Raw genomic sequence first — 22239 nt, 5'->3', positions numbered from 1 at the left:
CCAGGTCGTAGAGGTAAGAGCCGGTGGTGTGGATCATGGGCTGGTCCCCTCCGGTCTCCTGAACCGGGGCAGAGTACATCTCCAGGTAGACGGCCTCGGGATCCTCATTGGGTAGGACGGACCGAGGTAGCAGGCGGAAAGAGGAGTCGGCGAACTTGGTCTGCCAGAACTGGGCGAGCAGCTCCATCGTCATCTTCCGAGCGGCTGACTGGACAGCGGTCTCGGTGAGTACACCGAAGCTGCGGATCATCTTGCCCCCGAAGGCGGGCACTGCGGGGTCTGGCAAGACGACGAGCGTGGCCATCTTGGAGTAGTATGGGGGAGCGGTGGTCGACTTCAGGGAAAGCTTGATGTAGGCTAGGTCGATGCCGATGTGCTCCACCACCCGCTCGAACCACCTGAAGACGCCTCTCTGGTGGTATTCCTCGTACAGCGCGAGGTCGTGGGTCACGCTCTCCATCGTAGTTGCCATCGCGGTTGCTACCCTGCGTAGGAACGCGAGAATTGAGTCAGCGTAGGTAAGAGAGTAACTCAAGAGTGGAGGAAAACTGAGTCAAGGTGTCGACGGAAAATAGTCCAAGGTATTATAATAAGTGGATGGAATCGTATAGATTTCCCTAGGTCTACCGACCATGTCTAAGGCTCGTGCTACGGTCAAGCATGGCTCTGATACCAACTGAAATGAACCGGATTCCTGAATCGAGGAATCCGACTCCCTGTATCGTCGTGATAGTCCCTGGATCAACTGCTATCACATACAGAACTCATTTCAGGCATAATATCACAGTCATACTCATAAGAGGTCATTCACGGGTTTAATTTTTACATAAATCCAGAGGATCTGTAGTACGGATTTTATTACAAGCCTTTCGGCTAAATCGAACAAGCAGAAAGCGCATAGCGGTAGCTAGGTCTTCGGCCGTCCTCCATCTTCGGGTTCCACCTCCACAGGCGACTTGAGCGTAGCTCGGGCCTCAGTCGTACCATCCGTCGTCGTTAGGGTCGAATTCCGGGTCGGATCCTGCATCGTACCAGGCTATCCCCAAGGAATGGGATAGGTTCACGTCACCATCCGAATGCAAGCTTTTTGTGATCTAAGCTACGGATATAACAGAGTTCAAGGGTAAAGCTGGGGGTTTCCCTATGCATGCAAACATAATATATATAAGAATTCACATCTCCTTTTATTCCTAACTCGGGCCCTTCCGGCATTCCGGACTCCCGATCACACACACCTTCCAACACCACCAAGTCGATGCGAGGACTCCCTCTCCTCGCATCTCAACTGCCCCCTGGCAGGACAATATTCTAGAGGGAGGTAGAAATCATGAGTAACACTAACTAATAAGAGCAACAGAGGAGTAGGGATGTCCATAACCGAGGACGCGGCTATACGTATAGTTTTCACCCTGCAGGGGTTGTACACCTGGTCCCACTCGAATCGACACTAGCCGGAGATCAGCCGACTAGTATACGAAACACCGGTCTACGAAACGGAAATAGGAGCCACGGCACCATCCGGCTTTCCCGGGTCTTGGGCGCATCCTCCCGCGAGAGGTCGCCCCGGGACTGTGAAGCCTCCCCTGCGTCTCGGGGAACGTGAGGTCAGCACCTCCTTCCCCTGCACCGATACTCGATCCTCCTACCGGCTTGGTACCGCGCTTGCTAAGTCCGGACCGGGCCCACCCTCATAATGGGTAAGTGGTGTGCACGCTTACAAAGTCCCACAAGTCATGGTTACTCTCACCCGGTCCTTATCTGCCGGAGCGGGCATCTTCGTCACACGCGTATCCACCACGGTGGTCCGCAACTGCACCCTTAACGGGTGCCCCAAACACCTCACACGAAAACAAAACTGTACCCACCACAGGTACTCCGTAGGGTGTGCCAAGATACACACCCCAAGCCCTCGATCCACGATCGAGTTGGGTCGCCCACTCCCGGCTAAGCCCTAATCACCAACTCCTGATGGGAACCTCTTCACACACGCCAAGACTATCCACCCATATCCCACACATACACTTTCAAGGATTTACAAGGCATAACATATAATAAACAATTCAAGATGGGTTGACAAGGAGTAAGGATCGTAAAGAGGCCATGCAGGTTTGTCTCGATATATATATATATATATATATATACATACAGCAATAGCATATCTACAAGCAAATGCCTAATAGGAGTTCAATTCGTAGATGGGCGTGAACCTGGCGTCTCCTCGAAGTCCTCCTGAGTCTCCGGGTAGTCCTGGTCGTCGGTCAGCTCCTCGCGGACGGGTCCTATTCGTAAATACGAGTAAGAGTAGGGTCCAAAGTGCAAAAGTGCACAAAAGGTTGCAAATAAGATCCAAATCATCACAAAACCTACTCTATCAGGTGGCTCATGATTTTAGAAGAATTATGAAACTGGTTTCATAATTTTCGGAGGTCCGGATAATTTATTATGAATTTTCTAAGGAAAAATCTATTTCTGAAATTAATAAAAGGATTTCAGAAAAACAGGCCTGAAAACAGGGACACGTGGCAGCACTAGGGCGTGCCACGTGGCATGCTGACGTCATCATGACGTCAGCAGAGGGGGTCCCGGGTGATGACGTCAGCAGTGGGCCCTGCTGACGTCAGCGTTGACCGGTCAACGTTGACCGGTCAACGTTGACCGGTCAACGGTCAATGGTCAAGGGGGCTGTGGTCAGCGGGCCCCACCGGTCAGCCTCAGCACGAGGCTGACAGGTGGGCCCCTCGGGTCAGACCGGAAAAGAAAAAGGAAAGGGGTTTTGGTCTGGCTCGGTTTTGGGCCAAAAGAGGCGATGGGCCGGCTCGAGGCCCATCGGCTCGGCTCAGGCACACAGGGGCAGCTCGGCCTGCGGCTCAGCAGGCCGGCTCGGGCGAACGGGCTGGCTACGCGTGCGGCTGGCTAGGCTCGGCTCGGCTCGGATTCAACGCAGGCCGGTTCCTTCCTCCGTGGGCTGGGCCTTCTCTTTCCTTCCTCCTCTTCTCTTCTGGCTGGGCTGGCGCTTCACCTCCTCCTCCTCGCGGGCCGGCGGCGCCGTCTTCTTTCTTCTCACTGACAGGGCGGGCCCAGGCGTCAGCGTCCGCGGGATCCGGTGTGGCGGCCCGGATCCGGTGCAGCGGTGCAGGTGCGTGTGCGTGTGTGTGGCGCCCGAGGGCGCGTGCGGTGCGAGCTCCCGGAGGGTGCTCGGGGAAATGCCCCAGTGACCTGGCCGCGACGCGAACGCGACGTCGCGGTCGCGTCGCGGGGGTGATCGCGCACGGCGTGGCCGTGGCGTGGGTGTGGCGAGGCTGGGCCAAGGCACGGCAGCAGCACGGCTCGGGCTCGTGCTGGGGGTACGCACACACGCGCGCTGTGCCTGGCTGGCCAGGGCCGCGGCGTGGCCGTGCCGTGCGCGGGGCACCGGCACCCCGGGCCCGCGGCACGACGGCGGCGGCGGAGGGCGACGGCGTTCGCAGGAGTGAGCAGCGGCGCGACGGGCTCCTGCAAGAAAAGTGGCACGGCGGCCGGAATGGAGCGGGGGTCCCTAAGGCTCCTACAGAGGGCTCATCGGCTCGGCCGGCAGCAGCGGGGAAGGGAAAAAGGGCGGCGGCCGTGGTGCTCACCGGCGGGCTGAGGAAGAGGGGACTTGGGGCTGCGGAGAGGCGAGGCAGGTGGGTTGATGCCGTGCAGGGTGAGCAGCAACGTCGACGTGGACGATCGGGGCGCCGGCTCGGTGAAGCTCCGGTGCGGCAGCGGTGTCCTCCTCCTCGCGCAGCTCCGGGCGGCGGCGTCCTCCGGGCTCCTCTCCTCCTTCTCCTCCTCTCCCTTCACTTCTCCTCGGGTGCGACGGCGGATTGGGGAAAATGGCGCAGGTGTTTAGGGTTCCGGGGTGGTGGCCGAGGGCTTCTTATGGGGCGGTCCTAGGGCTTGGGACCGGCGGCGGCTGGGCTTTTGGGCGTCCGTGCCGGGACGCGTGGCGGCTCCATGGCGCGGCTAGGGTTAGGGCTCGGCTGCGCGGGCGGCCGAGGCGCGGGGGAAAAAGGGGAGCGCGCGCGGGCGGTTGCGGCGGCTGTCGCGGAGCGGGGACAGGGGAGCGCGGCTGCCAGGTGACGCAAGGGGAGCGGGGCCGCGGCCGGGGGAGAAAGGAGAAAAGGGAGCGGGCGGTTGCGGCTCCTGTCGCGACGCGGGAGCGGCGGCGACGCGGGGCGGAGCGACGCGAGCCAGGAGAGGGCGCGGGCAAGAGGAAGGGGAAAGCTGACGGGTGGGTCCCGCCCGTCAGCTGCCCCGGGCGAAGGAAGAGGGAGAGAGCGAAATGCTTCGCGGTATGGGCTGGGCCGGCTCACGTGGGCTGGTCCGCGCGCGGGGAAAGAAGAGAGAAGGCAGATGGGCTCGGGTTGCGTGGGCTGGTGGCCCATGGGGGTATTTAGGGTTTAGAAGTTTAGATTTGAATTTGAATGCCCATTCCAAATTCAAATCTCACACAAAGAAATCAAACAAATTCGAAAATCCAATTCAAGTAAGATGCAATAGCTATTCAAATCTAGTCCATTCACAAAAATTTTTGAAATCCCCAAATTTTGTTAAACAATCTCTATAATTTCTAACATGGAATATTACAAGGGCTTAGCATGATGTTCGTGCTGGCGACGTGTATAGTTGTCGTATTTTAAATTCCGCTGCTGTGAACTTGAAACTTTAAAATAGTTTGTAATAATTTCTATCAGATTGGAACTTATGTTACTTTTGGAAACTCTTGTAATATAAATGCCTGTGATGTAAAATATGATGGCAACTGTATCTCTGGACTCGCCTTCATGCGAGGTACCTTATTTGATCCTGCATTCGGTGGTTTATCGGGACGTTGCTCGACAGGCCAAGGGGTTACACCGTTTGAAGCACGTTGGAGCCCTTGAGAGAGGACTTGCGTACTTGAGCCGGTGTAATTCAGGTTGGTTCTGCCACATCCATTCTGTTACTCACCCCTAAAAATTAAAATTCAAATGATCGTCATCAGAAATGGCATGAAGTTCACTAGGACCATCGTTTGACTGTGAAAAATACTCCTTCCGTTCCTAATGTTTGTCACCATTGACTTTTGATCAGGTTGTTTGACCGTTTATTCTCTTAAGAAGAGCTTAGTGCAAATATTTAAAAAATATAAGTCATGCCACCTTTAACAATAGTACCAGACGCAACAAAAAATAATACTTATACAATTTTTTTGAATATAGACGAATGGACAAAGGCCATGTTAAAAAGTCCATGGTGACAAACATCTGGAAACAAAACGAGCGCACAAATTAAGTGAGCATCTTTATCATAAGGAGTGCGCGGTGACAAGAGAGTACTAACTGAGGAACTTGGTGTTTTCTTACAGAATCTTTGATAACCTTGAGAATAAACCTGAAACGAGAATGAGTTGGACAAAGCTCTTACTTGATCCGTCAACAGATGAAGCAAGGTTAGAATGAGTTGGGGTATACTTGTGCCAAGGGTATTTGGTTGGCCTGAGGCTTATTTTAAACCCTGTCACATCGAATGTTTGGATGCTAACTAGAAGTATTAAATATAGACTAATGATAAATAAATTCCAAAACCCTAGGCTTATTCGCGAGATGAATATATTAAGCCTAATTAGTCCGTGATTACTCATATGATGCTATAGTAAACATGTGCTAATCATAGATTAATTAGATTTAGTAGATTCGTGTCGTGAATAAATCTAAGCTTATACAGTTAGTTATATAATTAGCTTATGTTTAGTCTTTCTAATTGGTATCGAAACATTCAATGTGACATGGCTTAAAATAAATTTAGAAAACCAAACACTCCGTAGTGTCATGCTATACGCACTTGGTATCCGTAGGGCAGCTAACAATGTTCGGTTGATTTGATCCGAACCTCCGAGGGTCACAACGTGAACCACCACTTGGATGATTTTATATGCACTAGGAGGGGAAGAAAAACAGCCACAGGCAACGACAAACCAGTGCAGGCTCGCTCTCCACGTCACGACATGACCGCATCTGGAATTGTGAACCAAATCGTTGCTGACTCAAGTTTGTTTGTTGATTGATTGTGTCAGAGTTTTCGCCCACGCCCCACGGTGTGTGGTTGAGCTCCAGTGTCTGTATATAGGCTGAGCACCAGTACGCCAATGCAAGGACCCCTCTCTTTGCCACACTCACGCTGTCACACTCGCACCCAGGCCAGAACCTAATAGATCGAGAGAGAGCTTGCCAGCCGGCTAGCCGGGGAGACGGGACAACACAGCCAGCCGAACAGGCAGGAGAGGCCGGGCGCCATGGAGAAGCAGGCGAGCCAGCTCGATGAGGCACTCCTCCCGCAGAAGCTAGCAGCAGCTTCGGAGAGCTCGGCGGCCCCGCCCGTGGGGGAGGAGGTGAAGAGGCAGCTGCGGCTTGCCGTGCCGCTGGTCGCCGGCAGCCTGCTGCAGAACCTCATCCAGATGGTGTCCGTGATGTTCGTGGGGCACCTCGGCGAGCTGCCCCTCGCCGGCGCCTCCATGGCCAGCTCCTTCGCCGCCGTCACCGGATTCAGCCTCTTGGTACGTGCTACTACTACCTTATTATTGTGCCCGTGAATAGGCGAAGTGCCTTTTGGCAGTTTGCTGTGGAGGGAAGGACTCGGATTCACAAGTTTGTGTTCTTGGTGGCGGCTGCTAGTAGCTAGCTCGATCCATTCACTTGTGTGGTCCGTAGAGAAGCGAGCATGTGCCGCCGGCCTCCTGCTTGCAGCGGTCTAGGAGCTAGTAGTAGTAGACAGTAGTCTGTCTATCCCTGCGCACGGCTACCTGTTAAAAAATCGGGATTATTCTGAACTTTGTGTGCGTTCCCAATCCCAGCCATGTGTTAGGTTTCCAATCTTGTTCTCTTTCGTGCACAAGGATCCCAATGTATCCTTGAAGCTTCCGCGTTATTGCATATCTTCTTCCTGTCAGGTTATATATATAATAGTTCGGGTACTTAGCGCCATGTCTGCATATCTCACTGCTAGCACTCGATGTATATCAGTTCTCTGGCTTATTTTATCCTTCCATATACATCAAACTTGCAACTGGGTCGGCACACGCATTTCGTATATTGTCTTCTCTCCATTTTATTAGTCTTTTTCAAACATACTACCTCCATCCTAAAATATAGCTATTTTTAGATTTTCTTCAAGTCAAACCTTTTAAACTTTGAGTAAAAAAACTATAAAGATTGATTAAAAAAATAGCATTAGTTTATTCATAATGAAACCAACTATCCTAACATGTAACTTTTTCTATTTAAAAATAATTATTTTTGGAGATGTTAATGGTTAAAAATAAAAATATTTAACTTTGACAAGTCTAAAGTTGCTATATTTTAAAATGGAGGTAGTACTAGTTTATTAGAAGCCTTATTAGAAGCCCTAGGTAACTCTACGTCTCTACAAAGAGTGAACCATGACCAAAAGAAAACTGAATGACAAATTCACTGCTGTTTCATGACAAATGTAATGTGCAAACAGTGTTCACTCGGTTCGTGGATTGATCGAAATGGTGTTCGTAGTTGATCGTGTATGTTAATTTTCCTCTCCTGCTCACCTCCTTGATGATCGATCAGCTGGGCATGGCCAGCGCCCTGGACACCCTGTGCGGCCAGGCGTTCGGCGCCGGGCAGTACCACCTCCTGGGCATCTACATGCAGCGCGCCATGCTTCTCCTCACCCTCGCTAGCGTCCCCCTCGCCGTCGCCTGGTTCTACACCGGCCGGATCCTCCTCCTGTTCGGCCAGGACCCCGCCATCGCAGCGGAGGCTGGCGCCTTCGCGCGGTGGATGATCCCGGCGCTCTTCGCCTACGGCCCGCTGCAGTGCCACGTCCGGTTCCTGCAGACGCAGAACGTCGTGGTGCCCGTGATGGCGGCCGCCGGCGCCACCGCGGCGTGCCACCTGGCCGTGTGCTGGGCGCTGGTCTCCGGCCTCGGCATGGGGAGCAGGGGCGCCGCACTCGGCAGCGCCGTCTCCTACTGGGTCAACGTCGCCGTGCTGGCCGTCTACGTCAGGGTGTCGCCTCGCTGCACCAAGACCTGGACGGGGTTCTCCACGGAGGCGTTCCGCGACGCCCTCGGGTTCCTCAGGCTCGCCGTGCCGTCCGCTCTCATGGTCTGGTGAGTGATGATGAGATCCTTTTTACATGGCAGTTTCACAAGCTCTTCCCAGTCGTGCTCAGTGATCTTCTTCGCGTTGCAGCTTGGAGTGGTGGTCCTTTGAGCTGCTCGTGCTCCTGTCAGGCCTTCTTCCGAACCCCCAGCTGGAGACATCCGTCCTCTCGATCACGTAATGAGACATTTCCCTATTAATTCGAACTGAATTTTCAGATTCAGTTTCCTCACAGAACATGTCTCCACAGGCTCAACACCGCCAACTGCTTGTTCATGGTCCCCTACGGCCTCGGCGCCGCAATAAGGTAGTAACAAATTGATCTGCTTGTCCAGTTCCGTTAATGGCGGTCACCGTGATCCTCGGAGTACCTGTGTGTGCAGCACCCGTGTCTCGAACGAGCTCGGCGCGGGGCGGCCGCGGGCTGCCCGCCTCGCCGTGCGCGTCGTCATGTTCCTGGCCGTCTCGGAAGGGCTCGTGACGGGGTCGGTGCTGGTCTGCGTGCGCTACATCTGGGGCCGCGCCTACAGCGACGAGGAGGAGGTTGTGAGATACGTGGCGAGGATGATGCTGATCCTTGCACTGTCCAACTTCTTCGATGGAATTCAGTGCGTTCTTTCAGGTACACGTTTCTGAAGAACCTCTGAATGTAGAAACCTCTGATCTGAACTCATAGGTTGCAAACTTCGAACTCAGTTCTACACTCTTTGGACCTCTATGTAGGTGTGGCTCGAGGCTGTGGGTGGCAGAAGATCGGCGCCTGGGTCAACCTCGGCGCGTTCTACATCGTCGGCGTCCCAGCAGCATACATCATAGCCTTCGTCCTTCGCGCCGGCGGAATGGTACGGTGCTCCTTCTTCTCTGTTTTCTTCATTTTTTTTCTTTTTCTTTGGAATGTTTGCTCTCTTGATTTCAATATGGTGACAACAACACATGAACAGGGCCTTTGGACCGGGATCATTTGCGGCATTGTGGTGCAAGTCCTGCTGCTCGTGCTCATCACGTTGCGCACTGACTGGCAGAAAGAGGTACGCAGAAAGGTTCAGTTACTTTCGTCAGGGCACAGTTGGTGTCTGTCCATTCCGTTTCGTTCGTTTCACGCTGCCGTTCAGTACTGACGACTCGTGGTGTTGTCTGAAAAATACGCGTAGGCGACCAAGGCGAAGAGCAGAGTGTTCGACTCTTCTCTTCCGACAGATCTCGTCGCAACATGAAGGCACAATCGGATTTTGCTCAAGCCTGTAGATTTGAAAGCCACACGAAAAGAAGAAATGGCCTGAGTTGATTCAGACTGCAAAGGTTGCGAAGAGTTCTGGGATCAGCAGAGACCAGTTTACACTTCAGGCTAACCGAAGGTACAGAGTGAACTGTAGCAGCGGAAATGCAGAGCACGGAAAGGCCATGGCTTTCTTGTTGGGGGGGGGGGGGGGGTGGAAGAAGCCTGGGAGGAATAGTGATGGTTCAGAATGGAGATTGCACCTCAAAGTGTATCTACTAATCTCCCTCCAAAAAAAAATACAATTCTGGCTTTCTATCAAGTCAATCAATCTCAATTTTGACCAAATATATATAAAAAATAATATTAATTATGATATCAAACAATTATAATTAGAATGACCATAAAATATATTTTTATAAAATATGTATCTGGAGTCATAAACGTTAATAATAGTTTATATAAATGCAGTCAAATTTAACAAAGTTTGATTCAGTTTAAACCTAGAATTGCAAATTTTGTTTTTGGAATGGAGGGAGTATTATTCAAGTGATCCTCACTACTGCATGAATCGTTCAAGTGCTCCTCACTACTGCATGAATCACGCATGTGGTTTCTGAAATTTTACTCAATGTAACTTCCCAAAGTGAAACTATTACCGCTAACAACCGAACTAGTACCTTTTACCTAATTCTAAGAATTCTAGTACTAATAGTTGAAGAGAATTGGTAGATACTAGTAACGATGCAAGTGCGACATGTCGCGTGCTGCGTCTTGATATAATAAAAAATCCAAAGAATGTTGCGTCTTTCATAACAACTATGTAAATTTTAGGTTTAATTTGGTTTCTTATGGTCGAACTTGTCCATCCGAATTCGAGACATATTGATATCACTTAATTACACCAAATATTTCACTGCAACGGATCATTATAGTTTTTCCCTTATTGTATATTCATGCAAGCCTTATTGAATCCATAAATAGGAAGTGAGTCCAGTAATGTTTTCTATCTAATATAACAGACTAGTCCTATCATGAAGTGTAGATTGTATATAAGAAGTGCAGATTGTATATAAGAAGTGCAGATTGTATATAACAGATACATCCAGAATAAGATGAACAATAGTATCGCCATGTCCTTGTCTTATTTAATATACCGACCCTTTTTGACAGATTTGATAGTACATTTGATGTGCTCGTTGGCGCGATGATACATATTAAATTGCAGTAAGCTTTTCTTCACTGCTTTGGAATCTTGAAATTGAATTTTATTCTAATAATCATAATTTAGATATGAATCTATTAAGCTGATATGATTATATACGGAATATATTTATATACTATTGTTGGCCATATGATTGGCCATATGAGGGAGATATGTATGCGCTATATTTCTATTGTAGAGGAGTGAGCCAAACAGCGGGCTATAAATTACGGAATAGAAACATAGTTTGGTAGGTATAGAATCAATTTCCATCTCCCATCCTATGAACTTATATCTAAATTTTGAAAAGTGGTTAGAAAGTGGTGGAATGTTAAATTCTAAACCAAATAGTTTAGTTTACTAAGTAGATTTCAATTCCTCTAAAATAAGAGGATCCAAACGGCCCCTCAGTAAATGATGCAAGAAACCTCAACTCGGTACTAACAACTCTGCAGAGTTAGGCCTTTTTATTCCACTTGATGTTTCCGGTAGTCCTCTGAGCAGACACAATTTTCTGTATCATTATCTGCGGGCTATTTTTAATATTGGAGTACTAGTCCTTTATTTTTGGAGGCTGAAGAAGGATCTCTCTTACGCCCTTACTATGTAAAAGAATATCTCCTGTTGCCAAATCACGACTAAACGAGATCCCACGATCATGTGCATTTGAACCCAAACCTTGTAATCGTTCAGACGGGATGCAGAAGCCCATCTCATCCAGCAGGCCGTACTGATCAGGCCACTACTCGGACATGGCTTCGCGCCATTTCAGGAACAGAGATAGAGACAGGCATGGATGGCATGACAACAGGCTCTACCGCCACCGCAGATGAACCAAAGATAAAGCTGATTTGTATCGTATGCCAATTGCTGAAGATTAGCTACAATTTCTGAAGTTTGAAGATTTCTTTCCTTTGCTTCCATATATGTTGTGCGCAAAAGAAAAAAAAAGAAAGAAAGAAAGGTGGGATTCATGCATGCCTACTAAAAAGCTCAGCAGCAGCAAGATTCTAGCTTCACTGCTCGGTAAAGACTAAAGACGTAGTACAGGGGTTAGAGAGACAGAAGGGATGATAGCTACTGTTCACCATCAGTATCAGAGCTCTTTATCTTTGGCACTCAGGTTAAAAGATTTGGATGCCAAGAGTTTTTTCTCCCCTTTTGCTTCTGTTTGTGCTTGCTTTCCTTGGATCCGGCATATTTATTCATGCCTTGCATCTAGGTTGGCAATGGTGACAGAGTGACAGAGTTGCTAGCCCGCCCTTTTCTTGCCTCTGGTGTGCTATCCTCTTTTGCTGTGGCTTCTTTTGCAGACTTTGATTATAATGATGATGCCGCTGCTGGCAACTGTGCAGACCTGCAGACTGTGAAGCCCAGGGGTATGCATGGCCAGAATTTGCCTTTTTTTTATCTCGAGTGGCAAAGCTGTCGAAAAAGAAAAGGTAATCTTGTTGCAGGTTTTGTATATAGCTGGTTTTGGTTGGTCTTACCACGGCAGCTTTGTACCGTTTTGCACGAACTCGAATGTTGTCTACGTGTGGATGATTGTAACGAGTAAGGGATATTTGATATAAATGCTAATGTCTAAGAATGCTAAAGTTTAGCACTAGTCCATCCAAATAAAGGTACTAGTGTAGTGGGCTAAACTTTAGCCAAGATTTAAAAACTTTAGCGATACTAAAATTTAACACTCAATTTTAGCACATCCAAACTGACCAAGCAGGCTCTAAATCTGGTTACTCTTGCTTGACCAGATTTGTTAAAATACACAGCAAGTGTAGAGCCAGTGGAGCACACAGGTCTTGTGCCTGGCTAGTCTCAACTACCAAAGGTACTTGGCTGGATGGTACCACGGCAACAAAGCATACCTTTTCCTTTCTCCTAAGATTGTCTTTGTTGTGATTTGACCAAGCAATATGAAGTGGTATGACTCTTGATACATACAGTAGAGTTGTGGCTCTTTCTTCTTGAGTAACAACAGTCTCTCTAGATGCTTCTAGATTTAGCTAGCTTCACGCCGGCTCTCTCTCTCTCCAAATCAAACCGTTCTCCATCTCCATTATTGTGAACGCAACACAGGTTACAATGTTTAAAAATACAAAGCTTGTATCCATGATGATCCAATAATTGATTGAGCAAACAAATATGCTGGATCGATTGGTGGCTGAATATTAAACCACCCCAGGGGGCGTCTAATCATGATTATTAGTGCTCTTTAATCCCCGTTTCAGCGATCCTGATATCTCGCCGCGTGCTTATGTACATGACCGCTTTCTGCTAGTTTGATTTTGTTAGTATTCTGGGCATATCGATCGTCTCAATGATGAGATCATCCACTGTCGACACACAAAAACACATAGCTAGAAACTCCATCCACTGAACCGGAAACTCCATCGGCGACACGCCATTGACGAGATCTTTGTTCGTGGAGAGCCAATTTTGTCGTGATGATGACACAATCATTTATGTTACTCTCTGCGTCAGTGTGTTGGGCTTATATGTATAGAAATCTGACTTAGATATACACGATTCCATCAACCACTTATTATTGCCAGCTTCAGCATGATGCTGATGTGAAAGCGATCAACGTGTAATATGCGCATTTCAGCAGGCCATGGGTAAACTGATCGAGAATGTGAATCATGTGCCCTGGAGAGTGGTAAGTAAAACACTAGAAATTAGCTGAGAAACTGAGATTACATTCGATAGATATACTCCCTCCGTACTAAATTATTAGTCGTTTTAACTTTTTTGTATACATAATTTTTGCTATGTATCTATATATATTATATCTAGATGTATAGCAAACTTTATGAATGTAGAAAAGTTAAAATAACTAATTTCTTTTAAGATCAACAATTAATAATTTGGGAAGGAGGAGTTAGTTTGTTTTGGAACATTCCAGTGGGTGCGATAATAACTCTGACAATGATAGTGATGGTTTGTTTGGGAAGAAGAGGACGAAGCTCATCATCGTAGATATAGCATACTGTCGGTGTTTTACTGGCAAGCCTATCTAGATATATCTTAAATTAGTAGATTTGTAGACAGGGTGTCGCCGAGATTAGAAACTTGAAGGTACAAACAACACAAGGTTTAGATAGATTCGGACCGCGATGTGCGTAATACCCTACATTCTGCATAGTGGTTTGTATTACCTTGGATGATGATTATTTGGAGGGGATCCATGCCCGCCCTTGTATAGTCTATGGGCATAGGGTTACATGGAATCCTAACGCGATACTAGTTTAGGAATCGTACTCGAGTACTACTCGGGTATTTTCCTTCTGTTCCGACTAGTTCTACTAGCATACGAGTAGTTACAATATATAAGGTATGGGACATGCCCATCCCTTATTCTAGAATATTCTATGCTATGTGCGTAGTCCAATAGCCCCGAGTCCCCGAGCTCTTTGTAGCCGACTACTGCAGGCTTTCGAGTACTTCTGTAGTCATCCTCGAGTTCTTCTGAAACTTTATCTTGGAGGTGTCTTCTGAGTACTTCCGTTGTTACTTCGAGGCTGTCTGGTGCTCGTACCCTGAGTAGTTTTAAGTTTTCTTTTTATATGGGGTGCGATGAAAATCGCACTCATATGGAGCAGAGCCTTTGGTTGAATCGAAGAATCAGGCTGAGGGTCAAATTAGTCTTGAATCTTCTTTCCTTATCTTCTAAAAAATTTAAAAAATAAATCATCGATGACACGCGTCCGCAGCCCCCGAGCCTTGAATCCAAATCCAAAAAATTTGAAAAAAGGATCCAAATGAACGTGGCATATGTTGTGGTGTATGTTATGTATTTGTAATAATGGTGAAAATAGGAAAAATTGGAAAGAAATTCGAAAACCCCTGTCGGTACATACAGACAGGGGTACCTCCTGCTAGGGTGTCCAGGCCCTTGGTGTCTCATAATCCATAATCTCCCCCTCGCCTTCTGGGTGACGAGGCACGTTACCCGGGCCTGACAGCTGGGACCACGGCCTCCGGACCCTCCCGGAGCTCTAAGAGGTCCGGGGCCTCTGCGCACCCAGGAGGGCAGGAGGGCTCTCGGGTTGCCCCCGCGGACCCGGACTCCCCAGGGGGTCCGGGGCCGCTACGTGTGATGGCCGGACCATCACGGGCCAGACTGCTAAACCGGCCTCGGAGGGCCCGGACCCTCTTCCCCCCGGGGAAGGGGACCGGTGCCGCCATGTGCCGTCCTATAGAGGGAGCGGGGCTGGCCCTGCCACGTGCCTGCAGCTGAAGGCCCTTCGCGGATCTCCAACCCACCTACGAGCATTTAATGCGGTAGCTGAGCCAGGCGCGCCCAAGTCAAAAAGAGCGGCCTGCCACTGACACACGGGGCAGGTAGGCTGACACCACGGTAAGCCTGCCCGATCTGAAGGCGGCGCGTCGTATCACCGTGCACAGTGCGCGGACTGTGCACAGTCCCGTCACGGCGCTGCGTGCGTGATGATGGTCTGTAATAGGCAAAGCCAAGGCGTGCGCTGTAACAGTGCACACGCAACGGGTCAGCGCTGCTTCACCGCCTGACGGGAGGTCCCATCCTAACAGTGACAGCACGGCTTCACTGTTATGCAACGCTGACGCCGGACACTGTACAAGACAAGGCTGTACACGGCCATATCCTGGCTAAAGATACGCACATCAACTTCTCGATCGAGAAGACTACGGAGAGGAGCTCGAGGAGATGACCTCCATACCTCTCATAGAACAGGCTCCTGTAGGCTGGGCCCACCCGTCGGGGCCCCGCACAGTGTAAGCGCTCCCCTTGTACTACAAAAGGGAGAGTGTACTCGTTAGAAGATAGGTTGCACACACACAAGCTTATACTGCCATCCATTCAGGCTCACGCAGCCAATACAACTCCCAAGTGGACGTAGGGTGTTACGCTCCGGCGGCCTGAACCACTCTAAAATCTTCGTGTCCCTCCTGTGTTCATCTGTCCACCGATCGAGCGCTCCTAAGTCCCCTCCAAACCCATCCTTAACTAGGATTAGGCGGGTGCTTTCCGCCACCCGGCTGGAGAATTCCTCCAACATTTGGCGCGCCAGGTAGGGGGATTAGGTTTGGTTCGCGTTTGGTCGAAGTGCAAGGCCGCGATGGCACAGGAAAACGGTCACCATGACCTCCTGATTGGTGAAGAGGTGGCGTCCACGGCGCCACACGCCTCTCGCCGTCCCGCCTCCAGAGCGGCTCCGCGTGTTGCCCCACCGTGTGCGGTGGAGCGGGCCTCAGTGGCCCAATCGGTGCCCGCACCGAGCGGGCCCCTCATGGCAGCCAGGGCGTTGCTCCGCAACCCCCCTGGAGAGGCGGCTTCGCCAGACGCGCACAGGCAATGGCGTGACGACGTCGACCGTCTCCTCAACCTGGCACAGGCTTCCCTAGGCTCTGCGGGGGGTCTGTTTCCAGGCAGCGCCGTCGCCAGGGCGGCGCATCCGGTTCCGTGCACTCACCGTCCGTGAGGAGTGCACGGACCGAAGACCTCCGGGCGGAGCTCAACCGCAGGCATGCGGGAGAGGACGCCAGGGTCTCCATCGAGCGAGCGCGCAACCGACGGCTCAATATTGAGGGTCGGGACCTTGCGCCCGAGCTCGATGCGGCTGCGGCCAGGCCGCAAGGACTCCCCCAGGCGCCGGTGTCGGGCGTGGGCTGCGCAGCGCTCGCAGACCACCTTCGCGCAGTCGCCTGGCCGTCCAAGTTTCGGCCCCACCTGCCGGAAAAATATGACGGCTCCACCAACCCGTCAGAGTTCCTGCAGGTCTACATCACCGCCATCACAGCGGCCGGAGGTAACGAAGCCGTCATGGCAAGTTACTTTCATGTAGCCATGACCGGGCCAGCCCGGACCTGGCTCATGAATCTTACCCCAGAATCCATCCAGTCCTGGGGTGAGCTCTGCGCACAGTTCACGGCGAACTTCGCCAGTGCGTACCAGCAGCATGGCGTGGAGGCCCACCTCCACGCCGTGAGGCAACAACCTGGGGAAACCCTCCGGGCTTTCATCTCCCGCTTCACCAAGATACGTGGAACTATCCCACGTATCTCCGATGCATCTATCATCACGGCCTTCCGACAGGGGGTCCGAGATGAGAAGATGCTAGAGAAGCTGGCGACCCACCAAGTGGAAGCCGTCACCACCCTGTTCGCTCTGGCGGACAAGTGCGCTCGGGCTGCAGAAGGCCGTGCATGGCACTCTGCAACCCATGCAGGACCTGCTCAAACGAGTGGGCCCAGTGTCGCTGCCTCTGGCAGCGGCAAGAAGAAGAACAAGAAGAACCGTGGCTTCGACAAGTCATGGATTGGGGGCCCGGCCGTTGCAGCTGCGACGACCGGGGGCCAGAACTCCCGTGGCAAGCGCCCACGACAGCAGCGCACCGACCCCGGGTCGTGTCCTGTCCATCCTGGGGCTCGCCACAGTGCCACTGAGTGCCGCGAGATCCAAAAGCTCGCGGAGCGCCTCAGCAAGAGGCGTGACCAAGCCTCCAAGGAAGGCTCCTCCCCTCCGCAGCGGTCCGGCAAGGAGAAAGCCTCTGATGCCGACGCGGCTGCGACTGAGAGGGAGTTGGGGTATCAAACCCCCAATAAAGACCTCAAGGGACTTTTCCAGCAGTCCGATTCCGAGTCCGACGGGGACGAGCACCGCAAGAAGCTGTACGTTATGTACAGCGGCAGTTCGGAGCTCGTCTCCCGGCGGGACGTCAAGGCCCTTCGCCGGGAGGTCCTCTCGGTGAAGCCAGGGGTGCCGAGAGCGGCGCCCCATCAGCGGTGGAAGGGCATTACCATCTCCTTTGGGCCATCTGATTGCCCAGAGAACATGGCGGGCGCTGGAGTGCTGCCGCTCATTACAGCACCCACCATCGCCAATGTTCGCCTTCACCATGTGCTGATCGACGGAGGCGCCGGCCTCAGCGTCATCAGCTATGCAGCGTTCAAGCACATGCAGATCCCGGAGTCCAAGCTGGCTCCATCACGCCCATTCTCAGGAGTGGGCCCGGATCCCGTGTACCCGGTGGGGACCATCACCCTACCGGTTACATTCGGGACGGAGGATAATTTCCGTACCGAGAACGTGCGGTTCGAGGCTGCGGAAGTTAACCTCCCCTTCAACGCCATCATCGGCAGACCGGCCCTGTACTGGTTCATGGCCGTCGCCCACTACGGGTACCTGGTCCTGAAGATGCCTTCTCCGGCAGGCGTCCTCACTGTCCAGAGTGACCGTGCCGCTGCTGTTGTGGCGGTTGAAAAGCTCCATGCGCTGGCAACAGGACTTGCCCCTGCAGCTGGCACCCAGGGGTCCGACCCCTCGACCTCACGTGCCAAGGCTCTGGCCAAGGCACCGAGGGTCTGTCCGTCCGACACAGACGATGTTCCCGTGAAGACCGTCTAGGTCGGAGCGGAGACCTCCCAGACCACCCGCATCGGTGGCAACCTGGGAGAGAAATAGGAAAGCGCGCTCATCGCCTTCCTCCGGGCAAATGTTGATGTGTTCGCCTGGGAACCGTCACAAATGCCCGGGATCCCCAGGGAGGTGATTGAGCATCATCTGAAGATCCGCCCCGACGCCAGGCCGGTCCGGCAGAAGCCACGCAAGCAGTTCATTGAGCGGCAAAACTTCATCCGTGAAGAGGTCCGCAAGCTGCTGCAGGCTGGCTTCATCGAGGAGGTCTACCATCCTGTATGGTTGGCCAACCCAGTTGTGGTCCCAAAGGCCAACGGGAAGCTTCGGATGTGCATCGACTACACCAATCTTAATAAGGCATGTCCAAAAGATCCTTATCCACTCCCGCGTATAGATCAGATTGTAGACTCCACCTCCGGGTGTGATTTGCTGTCCTCCATAGATGCCTATTCTGGTTTTCATCAAATCAAAATGGCTAGGGATGATAGGAAGCATACAGCTTTTGTAACAGTGGATGGTCTTTATTGTTATATAGTGATGCCTTATGGATTGCTCAATGCTCTACCCACCTTTGCTCGTGCAATGAATATCACTCTAGGTGATTTGGTTAGAGATATAGTAGAGGTGTATGTCGATGACATCGTTGTCAAGACTAGAGAGTCGTGTTCCCTATTGGAAAATTTAGCTCGTGTTTTTGACAAGTTACGAGCGACCTCCACCAAGCTTAACCCCGAGAAGTGCGTCTTCGGCGTATCGGCGGGGAAGCTCCTTGGTTTCCTGGTCTCCCACCGGGGGATCGAGGCTAACCCGGATAAGGTCCGGGCGATCGAGGCAATGAGGCCCCCTGCGCGCCTCAAGGACGTCCAGAGGTTGACGGGGTCCCTCGCCGCCCTCAGCCGGTTCATTTCGAGGCTGGCGGAGAGGGCACTTCCCTTCTTCAAGTTGATGAGGGGGTCCGGCCCATTCGCATGGACCGAAGAGGCAGAACGTGCCTTCCAAGAGATGAAGCAGTACCTTACCTCCTTGCCGGTCCTGGTCGCACCAGACCCAAGTGAGACACTGTTTCTTTATCTTGCAGCAACGACCGAAGTGATCAGCATGGTGCTGGTCGCCGAGAGGTCCGAGCCTCTCTTGCAGGGGGCCCCCGCGGACCCCCTGCAGGAGAAGGAGGTCTGGCCTCCACCACTCCTGTAACCGGCCCTACTTCGGAGGGTCCGGCTGGGTCCCGACCCGGAGAAGCGCTAAGCAGCCTGGGGGCCGATGGGTACCCAGCTGGAGCCGAAGGATCTAATCCACCTGGCAGAGTCAGGACCATCCAGAAGCCGGTCTACTATGTCAGTGAGGTCCTTCATGAGGCAAAGGCCAGGTATCCTGAGACGCATAAGCTCCTTTATGCTGTACTTGTTGCGTCCAGGAAGCTCCGCCACTACTTTCAGGCCCACAAGATTGTGGTGGTGACCGCCTACCCATTGAGGGCCATCCTCCACAACTCCAACGCCACAGGCAACATCGCCAAGTGGGCAGCAGAGCTTGCTGGGTTCCAGCTCGACTTCCAACCGCGTCACGCCATCAAGAGCCAGATCCTTGCTGACTTCATCGCGGAATGGACGCCTGCACCAAGCGCCTCCGGGGGTCCGGACCAAGGGACGGACCCCCCACGTCCGGAGGTCAAGGCCCCGGTCTTTACCGAACCTCACTGGACCCTCTTCTTTGACGGGTCCGCCCGCGGCAAGAGGGCCGGGGCTGGCGTGGTCCTCATCGACCCACGTGGCGAGCAGTTAAAGTACATGGTGCACCTCGATTTTGAGGCCACCAACAACATGGTGGAGTATGAGGCCTTAATCTTTGGGCTCACGGCGGCTCTGTCCCTGGGGGTCCGGGAGCTCCTAGTCAAGGGGGACTCCCAGCTCATCATCAGGCAAGTCCGGGGGGAGTGTTGCTGCAACAACCCCCAGCTCGCAGCCTACCTCATTCATGTGAAGAGGCTGGAGAAGGACTTCGATGTGCTGGAACTGCAACATGTTCCACGCGAAGGCAACACAGCAGCTGATGCACTCTCTGCGAGCGCATCGACCCAGGCACCCGTGCCTGAGGGCGTCTTCCAGAGACGTCTGCCGAAGCCTTCCGCCCAGCCTGCCGACCTGGGCGATGGGGGTCGGACTAGCACCTCGAAGCTAGCGGTCCCGGCGGCGCTCCATCCGTGGTGCCCGCCAAGGGTCGTGTGCTACCTTGAGGGACCCGAAGACCTCAGGGAGCCACGCCCAGTTTCTCAGGAAGGTCCCGATGCATGGATCTCTAAGGTCCGGGACTACCTGAAAGATAATTACCTTCCTGAAGATCAAGCATCTGCTGAGCGCATTGTCCGGATGGCTAAGCGATACACAGTGGTAGAAGGGGATCTCTACCGCCGTGGCGCCAACGGCGTCCTCATGCGGTGCATCACCCAGGAAGAGGGCCGCGACTTGCTTGCGGAGATCCATGGAGGCGAGTGCGGAAGTCATTCTTCATCCCGCACGTTGGTTGGTAAAGCTTTCCGGCATGGCTTTTACTGGCCGACAGCACTCCAGGATGCAGCTGAGTTGGTAAGGACCTGTAAAGCGTGCCAGTTCCACACAAAGCAGATACACACTCCAGCTCAGGCGCTGCAAATGATTCCTCCCTCTTGGCCCTTTGCGGTATGGGGGTTGGATATCTTGGGATCTTTCCCTAGGGCCGTCGGCGGGTACCGGTACCTCTATGTCGCCATTGACAAGTTCACCAAATGGCCAGAGGCAACCCCTGTGGTCAACATCACCAAGGCGTCGGCAACTGCTTTCCTCAGGTCAATTGTGTGCCGGTTCGGGGTCCCGAACCGGGTCATTACTGACAATGGGACTCAGTTCACGAGCCAATACTTCCAGGAGTACTATGAGGATATGGGTATTCAGCTCTGTTTCGCCTCAGTGGCGCACCCCAGGAGCAATGGCCAAGTTGAGCGGGCCAACGCTGAGATCCTCAGAGGACTCAAGATCCGGACCTACTGTGATCTTGAGAAGCATGGCGTAAGGTGGATTGAAGAGCTTCCGAGTGTGTTATGGGGGAACCGGACCACACCCAGCCGCGCAATAGGGGAAACCCCTTTCTTCCTGGTTTACGGGGCCGAAGCATGCCTTCCCCCGGAGATCACCATGGGCTCTCTACGGGTCCAGGCTTTTGATGAGGATTTGCAGGAACAGCAGTGTCGCCAAGATGTGGACCTCGTCGACGAGCGCAGATGGCGAGCAGCAGTCCGAAAAGCACGGTACAACCAAGCGCTCCGGCGCTACCACCAACGGTTCGTGCGAAGTAGGGAGCTCCGGGTCGGGGACCTAGTCCTAAGGCGAATCCTGAACCGGGAGGGCATGCACAAGCTCTCCCCCAGCTGGGAGGGGCCCTTCAAGGTGACAAAGGTGTGCCGACCCGGATCTATTCACCTGGCTGCGGAGGATGCAATGCAACTACCAAATCCATGGAACATTGAGCACCTCCGTAAGTTCTATCCCTAGGACCTGGTTGAGAGGAAATTTTTCCTTTGTAATTGGTAGCATTGCCGTGCGGACCAGGGCGGTAGAGGTCCTCCCTCGTAAACCCGGCCCCTGGCGTACATCGCACAACTCTTCTGTACCAATTCATTAAGGGAAAATTTGTTCTCAAATGCGTCCTTGAAGTCTATGCGATTCTATATTTTTTCGCTTCTTGTTACGCTAACCCCCCCCCCTGTTCTTCACGTCTGTGTTGTGCCGAAAGCCTCCCTTGAGTTGCTACGCTACGTCTCTGCCTCGGACCTCTATTTCGCAGGAGAGAAAGGACCGGACTCCTGGGAACTGGCTTCAGGGGGACGTGCTCGCCCTTTGCTGGGGTCCAGGGTTGTCTAGCCGCTTAGCCTGGTTCCATACCCTAAGCCTACACACTCTGCTCCCCTAGGGTGGGTACCGTCGTACCTTGAACCGTGGACCCGGGGGCCGGGACCCCTTTAATCCCCGAACGTAGGTCCTAGTGCTCTGGCTTGCTACGCAACTTAGGAGGCCTTCGCTGGCCAGACTGAGAACCCGTGGGGACGTCTACTAAACGTCGATCCTAAGTCATGTGCAGGACCTCGGTTTTATGGCAGCTAGTCCCGACCTATCGCGACTACCTCCCAGGGGGCCACGGGACCACGGTGTGCCCAACAGCACTTTGCAGATCGACAATCAGGAAAGCAATTAAGTTTTTCGCAAAAGCGACACATCAAATACTTAAACGCATTACTAATAATGTGCACAACATT

At 52.4% G+C, this 22239-nt stretch overlaps 1 protein-coding gene across 1 annotated transcript; it reads left to right on the top strand.

The window, feature by feature from the left end:
* Positions 1–6170: 6170 nt before the first annotated feature.
* Positions 6171–9400, top strand: LOC112889728 (protein DETOXIFICATION 16-like). The gene is made up of 8 exons (XM_025956490.1): positions 6171–6556; positions 7599–8143; positions 8226–8312; positions 8386–8442; positions 8519–8757; positions 8859–8977; positions 9077–9163; positions 9287–9400. Exons 1-8 carry the CDS (start codon positions 6296–6298, stop codon positions 9347–9349), a joined length of 1458 nt encoding a protein of 485 aa, XP_025812275.1. The 5' UTR covers positions 6171–6295; the 3' UTR covers positions 9350–9400.
* Positions 9401–22239: the final 12839 nt, after the last annotated feature.

The sequence above is a fragment of the Panicum hallii genome, chromosome 4 (assembly GCF_002211085.1).
Source record: "Panicum hallii strain FIL2 chromosome 4, PHallii_v3.1, whole genome shotgun sequence".
NCBI classification, from domain to species: Eukaryota; Viridiplantae; Streptophyta; class Magnoliopsida; order Poales; family Poaceae; genus Panicum; species Panicum hallii.
Note: the sequence above shows the minus strand (reverse complement) of the source record. Positions and strands in the feature narration are given on the sequence as shown.